The following is an 8713-nucleotide window of genomic DNA, read 5'->3' on the forward strand; positions in this document are numbered from 1 at the left end:
TACCAGCTTTGTCCTTTAGCATTAATAGCTCTTCTCCCTCCCTAGTGTTTATCTCCCTGATCTATTTATAGAAAGTGACCACATCTCCTCTCAGCCGGTGTTTTGCTCGGCTAAACACGCCAAATTATTTTAGAGTATATTAGAGAAAGAGAATCAGGATCATTTCCTCTGTCACTCTAATCCTGAGCAGTGCCCTTCTCCTGCCCTCCGCAGGCAGGACATGATGTGCTGAGGAAGAAAATGTCCAACTAAACCACCGTGACCGAGTTCCTTCTCCTGGGAATCTCTGAGGTTCGGGAGCTGCAGGTTTTACACTTTGTGGTGTTTCTAGGGCTTTACCTGGTAGCCCTGAAAGGGAATCTCCTTTTTATCATCCTTGTAGTGCTTGACCACAAGGTACTTGATTCACACCCCCAGGTACTTCTTCCTGATGAATCTGTCCATCTTGGACCTTGGATCCATCTCCCTCACTGTTCCCAAGTCTGTGGCCAAATCCCTACTACACACCATGTCAATTTCTTAAGGGGGATTAATTTCCGAAGTCTTTCTCTTCATCTTCTTCACTGTGGTTGACTTACTTTTTTCACCATCATGGCATATGATTGATATATCGTCACCCGCCAACCACTGCACTATGAGATTATAATGAACAGGAGAGCTTGTTTTCCAAATGGCAGACAGTGTCTGGATCACTGCAATTCTCCTTTCTACACTGCACAATGGGACCATGTTTCCAATAACCTTCTGTGGAGGCAACATGGTGGCTCATTTCTACTGTGAAATCCCCAAATACTCAAGCTGGCCTGATCTGACCTGTGCCTTGGTGAAACTGTGGTTATTTACTTTAACATATTCTTAGGGTTAAGATGCTTTGGTTTTATGATTGTGTCATATGTTCAGATCTTCAAAACAGTTCTGAGAATCCCTTCTGAGCAGGGTTGGCATAAAGCCTTCTACACCAGTCTTCTTTACCTCATTGTGATCTCCTTGTTATTTTGCAAGGCTGCTTTTGCTTATATGATGCACACCTCCTACTCTCCATCAGGTCTGGATCTTGTGGTGTGTGTGCTTTATTCCGTGGTGCCTCCTTTGATGAATCATAGAATAACTGGGGTGGAAGGGACATCAGGAGGTTACCTAGTCCAACTCCCTGCTCAAAGCAGGGCCAATCCCCAACTAAATCATCCCAACCAGGGCTTTGTCAAGCCTGACCTTAAAAACCTCTAGGGAAGGAGATTCCATCACCTCCCTAGGTAACACATTCTAGTGCTTTACCACCCTCCTAGGAAATAGTGTTTCCTAATATCCAACCTAAACCTCCCCCACTGCAACTTGAGACCATTACTCCTTGTTCTGTCATCTCCTACCACTGAGAACAGTCTAGATCCATCCTCTTTGGAACCTCCTTTCAGGTAGTGGAACGCAGCTATCAAATCCCTCCTCATTCTTCTCTTCTGCAGACTAAATAATCCCAGTTCCCAGAGCCGATCCTCATAAGTCATGTGCTCCAGCTCTCCAATCATTTTTGTTTCCCTCCGCTGGACTCTTTCCAAGTTTTACACATCCTTCTTGTAGTGTGGGGCCCAAAACTGGACACAGTACTCCAGATGAGGCCTCACCAATGTCAAATAGAGGGGAATGATCACGTCCCTCGATCTGCAGGCAATGCTCCTACTTATACAGCCCAAAAATCTGTTAGCCTTCTTGGCAACAAGGGTACACTGTTGACTCATATCCAGCTTCTCGTCCACTATAGCCCCTAGGTCCTTTTCTGCAGAACTAACTGCCTAGCCACTCGGTCCCCAGTCTGTAGCCATGTGGTCTGATCATCTACAGCGTGAGGAACAATGAGATCAAAGGTGCCTTGAAAAGATTTCTCCCATGACCATAGTACAGAGTGACGTTTCTGTATTCACATATTAGCAGACCAGGTATGTCTAACAAATGTTCATATGCAAAGCAATTGGACAGGTGTGCTGGTGTTTGTTTGTTTTTTGCAGGTGAATATACTTTGAGCACTGAATAAGAGGTAACCAAATATCTAAGTATCTATCTGTCCTCTGTCTATTTTGCTGAATATATAATGGTCCATTTGCAGCAGTTGACAAGAAGTTAAGAGGACGGGGAGTGGGGTGAGGGGAGGAAAAAACATGGAGAAATACTGTTACTTTGTGTAATGACCCATCCACTCCTAGTCTTTATGCAAGCCTAATTTAAAGGTGTTCATTTTGCAAATTAATTCCAATTCAGCAGTCTCTCGCTGAAGTCTGTTTTTGAAGGGGTTTTTTTTGTTGGAATATTGTGACTTTTAAATCTGCAATCGAGTGACCAGGGAGACTGAAGTGTTCTCTGAATGGTTTTTAATGTTATAATTCTTGACGTCTGATTGGGGTCCATTTATTCTTTTCCATAGAGACTGTCTGGTTTGGCCAATATACATGGCAGAGGGACATTGCTGGCACATGATGGCAAGTATCACATTGGTAGATGTTGTAAGTATTCCAACTACTCCAAGTCGTAACTCTTATCCCCATTGTAGGGATGACAACGGAAGAATGGGAAGGGATTGAACAAAGTCCGAGGAATAGTTGGGATCAGATCTCAAGACACCTTGAACCGTAGCTTTTTATAAATTAATTATCTGATATGAGAGGCTCATTATATTAGGTAAGACACAGTCTTGGCACAGGGACAGGCAAAGGGTGGGAGGGAAAAGACAGCCCCAGGGAATGACTTTCCCAAGATAACACAGCAGGTCAGTGGCAGGGCTAGGAATTGATGACAGACATCTGGAGCACAGTCCTGTGTGCCCACAGTGTTTGCCTCACATTCTTTCCTCTAGACCCTGCTGCCTCCTTGGATTTGTGATTATTTTAGTTTCTGGAAACTCTTCAGGGAAGTAGAGGGAAAGAGAAATTAATTGTTGCCTTTGGGCAGTTGAGCCTCCAGGCACTGAATCCCACAAGCCCATAGAAAACAGACATGGATAAATCACCTTCCTGCAGCACCAGCCTTTTTGAAACACAGCTCATCTGCAGACAGCACAGATCTCAGTGTACTTCCAGCAGCTCAGCCTCAGTGTGGTGGGGGAATGACCTCTCATAATACAGTGATAAGGGCATTAGATAGAGAGATTGGTGGCTAGAGCAGTTTGTATGGGGCTAGAGAGAGAGGGGTAACCAATTACAGTCTGTAGCTGGAGGAGAAAAGACATCTCAGTCTGGGAAGATTCCACATTGACCGGCACCATAAGTTTTCTCTTGCAATTAAATATATTTGGGAGTTACACAGTGGCACTTTAAGGATGAAATTGTAAGTTTCACTCTTAGCTCAATTTGGGCATGGAGAACTGAGGCAGTCCAAAGAACTTACCTTAAGAAAGAGAGGGCAGAGTATCTGTGCTTCAGTTTCCTTCTATTGGGAGTAGGGAAATTGATGAAATTAACACCCATTTTTTAGAATGGATTGAGGATTTACATTAAAGTAGTCAAAAATTGTGACAAACGGAGCCAGGACTCTTGGGTTCCATCCCCAGCTCTGGAAAGGGAGTGTGGTCTAGTGGGTAAGAGTAACGGGGACAAGAGCCAGGCATCCTGAGTTTCATGTGTGGCTCTGGGCGGAAATTCAGTCCAGGGTGGAGAGGAGAGGAACCAGAACTGGGGGTTGTATTTCTGTCTCTCATAAGGACTCTGGGACAGGCACCCCTCATAACTTGAACCTGAGTAGTTAGGGCACTCTGCTGGCTTGTGAGAAACTCAGACTCAATACCTCCCTCTGACTGATGATGAGAAGGGGTTTGAATTCCCACTTTACAGGAGGGTGCCTGAGCCTCTAGGCTCAGGGCTGTTCTGAAATGAGACTGTCTCAGTCTCTCCTGTTGAAGCTGCGCCACTCTGTATTAATAATTAAATAGTGATTGCAGCAGGGACTTGAACTCTTCCAGACAAAAGTTGAGTGACCCAAGTACCACGCTGGAGAATTCTTCTCACTTGTGTTCGTTAGCCCAATGACTCTCCATTGTCACGCACAGCAGTCATTGCTGATGGCAGTTGAGAGTCACTGGGACAGAGGCTGAGATACAGTTTGATGCAGTCATTACAGGAGGGGGCTGGGAGTCATGACACGTCACTTGTGTTCCCAGCTCTGGGAGGGAGTTGAGTCCAGTAGGTAGAGCCAGAACTCCTGGCCTGTATTTCCAGGTTCGGGAGGGGTGCTGGATTGACTGAGTTAGTGCAGGGGGCAAACTGGGAGTCAGGACTCCTGGGTTCTCTTCTAAGCTCTGGGAGGGAGTTTAAGTGAGTGGTTAGAGAAGCAGGAGGAAACTGGAACACCTGTCTCTTGAAATGAGCATGAAATTCCAGCTAGAAGAAGGGGATGGCGTGTCAGAGGTACTGTCTGTATTCCCGACTCGATTTCACTGTGTAAATGTGGCAGGGTTCAGTCACCTCCATGTGAGATGCTGCTCCAGTTTGGAGCAGTATAAAGTGGAAGTAATTCCATGGCATGCAGTGAAATTACCCCACATTTGAAGCAGTGCCCCTGACAGCAGAATCTGGTCAGGCAGACCCCTGATTCTCCACGGTAAACTGAGATTAGTAACATTTATACAACGTTATCCGGAGTTTGCCCACCTTGAAAGCAATTGCTCCTAATTCTCCTCTCAATCACACTGGTGTAAATTAGGAGTAACTGCACTGGAGTCCATTGAGCTGATTCTACTTTCTCTCACCCCAGTGTAAATCAGGAGTAACTCCATTGGAGTCAGTGGGGATGTTTTCTCCATACTCATTCCCATATTATACCAATCCTCTAACGCAAGGAAATTAAGGTGTGTTTTTTTTAAAAAGGAGAGTTATTTTATTGATCTAATCCTGGTCCTTTCTCTTTCCCCTCCCTCCACAGACATCACACAATGTCCTGAGAAATAAAATGTCCAACCGAACCACCTTGACCGAGTTCCTTCTCCTGGGATTCTCTGAAGTTCGGGAGCTGCAGATATTGCACTTTGTGGTGTTTCTAGTGATTTACCTGGCAGCCCTAATGGGGAATCTTCTTATCTTCATGGCCATAACCTTCGACCACCACCTTCACACCCCCATGTACTTCTTCCTGATGAATCTGTCCGTCTTAGACCTTGGCTCCATCTCTGTCATTGTCCCCAAATCCATGGCCAACTCCCTCATGAACATCAGGTCCATTTCCTATGCTGGATGTGTTGCCCAAGTCTTTTTCCTTATCTTCTTGGTGGGAGCGGATTTTTCCCTTCTTACCATCATGGCATATGACCGATATGTTGCCATCTGCCAACCACTGCATTATGAGACAATAATGAACAGCAGAGCTTGTGTCCAAATGGCAGCTGGTGCCTGGATTGGTGGAATTCTCCACTCCGTACTACACACTGGGAACACGTTTGCATTGACCTTCTGTGGAGGCAACATGGTGGATCTGTTCTTCTGTGAAATCCCCCAGCTACTGAAGCTCACCTGCTCTGACTCATATCTGACTGAAGTTAGGATTATTGCTTTTGGTATATGTTTATTCTTAGGGTGCTTTATTTTTATCACTGTGTCGTATGTTCAGATCTTCAAATCAGTGTTGAGAATCCCCTCTGAGCAAGGACGGCATAAATCCTTTTCCACCTGCCTCCCTCACCTCATTGTGGTCTCCTTATTTGTTTGCATTTCTAGCTTTGCCTACCTTAAACCCACCTCCAGCTCCTCATCTGCTCTGGATCTTGTGATGTCTGTTCTCTATTCTGTATTGCCACCAATCATGAATCCAATTATCTACACCATGAGGAACAAGGAGATCAAAACTGCTCTGAGGAGACTGACTGGGTGTAGGTAATTCACCAAGAATTCATTTCTGTCTTTATCTAATAAGAGTTTGCTTACTTAGTATCTGCTCGTTAATGTCAGTGATTTCCATGTCCACACAGCTTGCACACAACCAGCTCTGATTCTGATCTCAGTTGCACCAATGCAAATCCAGATTAACTCTGCTGATATCACGCTGCTGGGATGATTTTCACCAGTAGAAAATCTGGTCCAGTTGTGAAATTAAATGGGTGTACATTGTGTGCGCAAAAGGAATCAGACTTTCATTCTGTGTGAAAACAATACCCGTTACACTTCTTGGCCACTAGCACTCGTTCCATAGCCAGTGAAAACAAGGATGGGAGTTGTCTTGCTTGTGTGTATATATCAGGAGTGGCTTCACTGGAACCAGAGGAGTCAGATTGGTGTAAGACTGGGGTAGGTGAGAAGACATTTGGGGTAGATCCTCATCACATCAGTGTATTTCCATTGACTTTGGTGGCCCTAAAGCAATTTGCAGCATCTGTGAATCTGAGCTACTGCTCCCAATGGAGCTGCAAATCCATTGCCACAAGCTGAGGACTGGGCCCACTGTCTTATAAACCACCTTTCGTGGCCTAACCATTAAAGGGGGACAAGGAGCCAGACTGTGTCAGAGGGGCTTAGATGTACATTGAGCATATGAGTGATGGAGAGACTGGCTAGAAATTACAGGGAGGTTTCTAACCACCAGTGGGGCAAGGTTCTGGAGCAGCCTCCAAATATAAGTTGGGTGGGGCGGGAGGAAGTGACCAAATTCATTTTAAGAGAGAGCTGGACACATGTCTGAGTGGGATTGTATGATGGGGCTGCTTGTGATGGTGGAGGGCAGGGCTCAGCAACCCTGAGTCTCACTTGCAGCGTATGTCTTATGTTTCTAAAAGTTCATGCTTCAGGGTTTCGTCTGGCTACTGGCAGGGATCAGGAAGGGATTTCGCCCCCACCCGCAGTGTATTCTGGGAGGGTTTTTTTTAATCTCTGAAGCATCGGGGCAGCCCTAGCTGGAGATGGAAGATTGGGTGGGATGTTCCAGGGCTCTGAGGTGGCACTGAGCCATTATCTCTCTCTCGGGTCTTTGGCTGGCTGGATCTTGCCCACATGCTTGCTAACTGATCATCATGTGGTGGTCAGGAAGGAATTTTCCCCCAACTCAGATTGGCAGGGAACTTGGGGGCATTCGCTTTCCTCTCCAACATGTGGTGCGGATAACTTGCCATGATTTTCTGCGTGTATCTCAATCACTTCCCTGCCATTGTGGGGGCCTTGGGCACTGGTGCACCTCAGTCTCTCCTATTCTCTGCCGGTGGCACAGAACTGTCTAGTTTCCTGAGGGCTGTGACACTTTGGTCTAATTTCAGTTGTTGTGTTTGGTGTGCGGGTGCCGGATGGTGTTGGAGTACAGCAGGTCCGACTGGATGATCTGGTCGTCCCTTCTGGCCTTGAACTCTATGACTCTGTGACTTTATGGATGTGCAGGGACGGGAGAGAGGAGAAGGGGCCACACAGAGAATACACACGAGTACAGTCCATACCTTTGCATTAGTACAAGTGTCTGTGAGGCACAGTCCTCCTGGCAGAGGGAGGTGACTCCAGCTCAGATGGAGCCCTTGACCTGTGTAGTTGTGCAGTGTCACTGTATAAACCCCACCCATGGGCAGTGTATGTTATGAGGCCCCTCTGTGCCCCACCTAGACGATAGGAGGCTGTTCCTGTGGCTTTCAGGCAGCCTGGCTGTTCACCTCAAGCTGTATAAGCTTGTACTTTGGGCACTAGATGTCTCTGGTTTAACCCCCCGGGTGCCAGCCTAGATTAGATGGTGATCCTCACATACATGCAAGTGGCTTAAGAAATTAAGGGGACCTTATTCCTGCAATAATCAGAGGCTGCCTACCAAGCTACAGCAGAACAGCAGTGGGAGTGTGACCTAAGAGGGGAGGGACTCCCTAGTGAGAGAAGGGGCAGGTTTATTCCCGGATGATCTCAGACATGCCCATTCCTAGTCCCTCTGCAACCTGGAGACAGAAGATGCATGGCATGGGCAGGGGTGTGTGTGTGTTCCTCTCAGCTCAGATTGGTAGAGCTGGTCAAAGTAACTTGTCATTGGGAAATGGTTTCCTCAACCTGTTTGTGACAGGTGCTGCTATGTTTTTAGCTGAGTTAAACAATCTGCCAATGGCTTGGAAAAATGTTTCCCAACTCTGCCCTCAACTAGTTTGGCCACTGACGCATTCCCAGAGTACCGGACTTTCTGGTACTTCTGGGAAAGCTGTGGCCCCATCCACCAGTGTGACCATGCATGTCTCCCTAGTCTGTGATACTGGACAAAACCACGTCTCGTTTTCTCTCAGTACTAGACAGGGGCAAGCCACACAAAAGGGGATTATCCAGCTTAAAACCAAATGAATGTCCGTCTACCTCAATCCACCATGCTCATCCCTCCCGAGTATCTTCTGCACGGCTTCCTAGATACCTCCTCTACCAGAAATATGTTCCAACAAACTGAATCTCCTGCATTTTGTCCCAGAGGCACTGGTGGTGGGTATATTGTCCAACAGTGAACATTGTGACTCTAGGGCCAGTGCAAGGATACTTTGCGCCCTAGGAGAAACTTCCCCCCAGAGCATAAGGTGGCCATCCTGCAGCAAAAAAAACTCCAGGACCAGACTTGAAAGAGAAACTGCTGAGCTTCAGTTCAACTGCAAATTTGACACCATCAGCTCAGGATTAAACAAAGACTGTGAATGGCTTGCCAACTACAGAACCAGTTTCTCCTCCCTTGGTTTTCACACATCAACTGCTAGAAAAGGGCCTCATCCTCACTGATTGAACTAACCTCGTTATCTCTAGCTTGCTTC

At 46.5% G+C, this 8713-nt stretch overlaps 1 protein-coding gene across 1 annotated transcript; it reads left to right on the top strand.

Annotated features, from left to right (window-relative positions):
* Positions 1–4929: 4929 nt before the first annotated feature.
* On the top strand, positions 4930–5850 carry LOC123346847 (olfactory receptor 14A16-like). Its single transcript, XM_044984295.1, has one exon. The coding sequence runs from the start codon at positions 4930–4932 to the stop codon at positions 5848–5850; it is 921 nt and encodes a 306-aa protein (XP_044840230.1).
* The last annotated feature ends 2863 nt before the right edge of the window (positions 5851–8713 follow it).

This window comes from Mauremys mutica, chromosome 12 (assembly GCF_020497125.1).
Source record: "Mauremys mutica isolate MM-2020 ecotype Southern chromosome 12, ASM2049712v1, whole genome shotgun sequence".
In the NCBI taxonomy this organism is placed as follows: Eukaryota; Metazoa; Chordata; order Testudines; family Geoemydidae; genus Mauremys; species Mauremys mutica.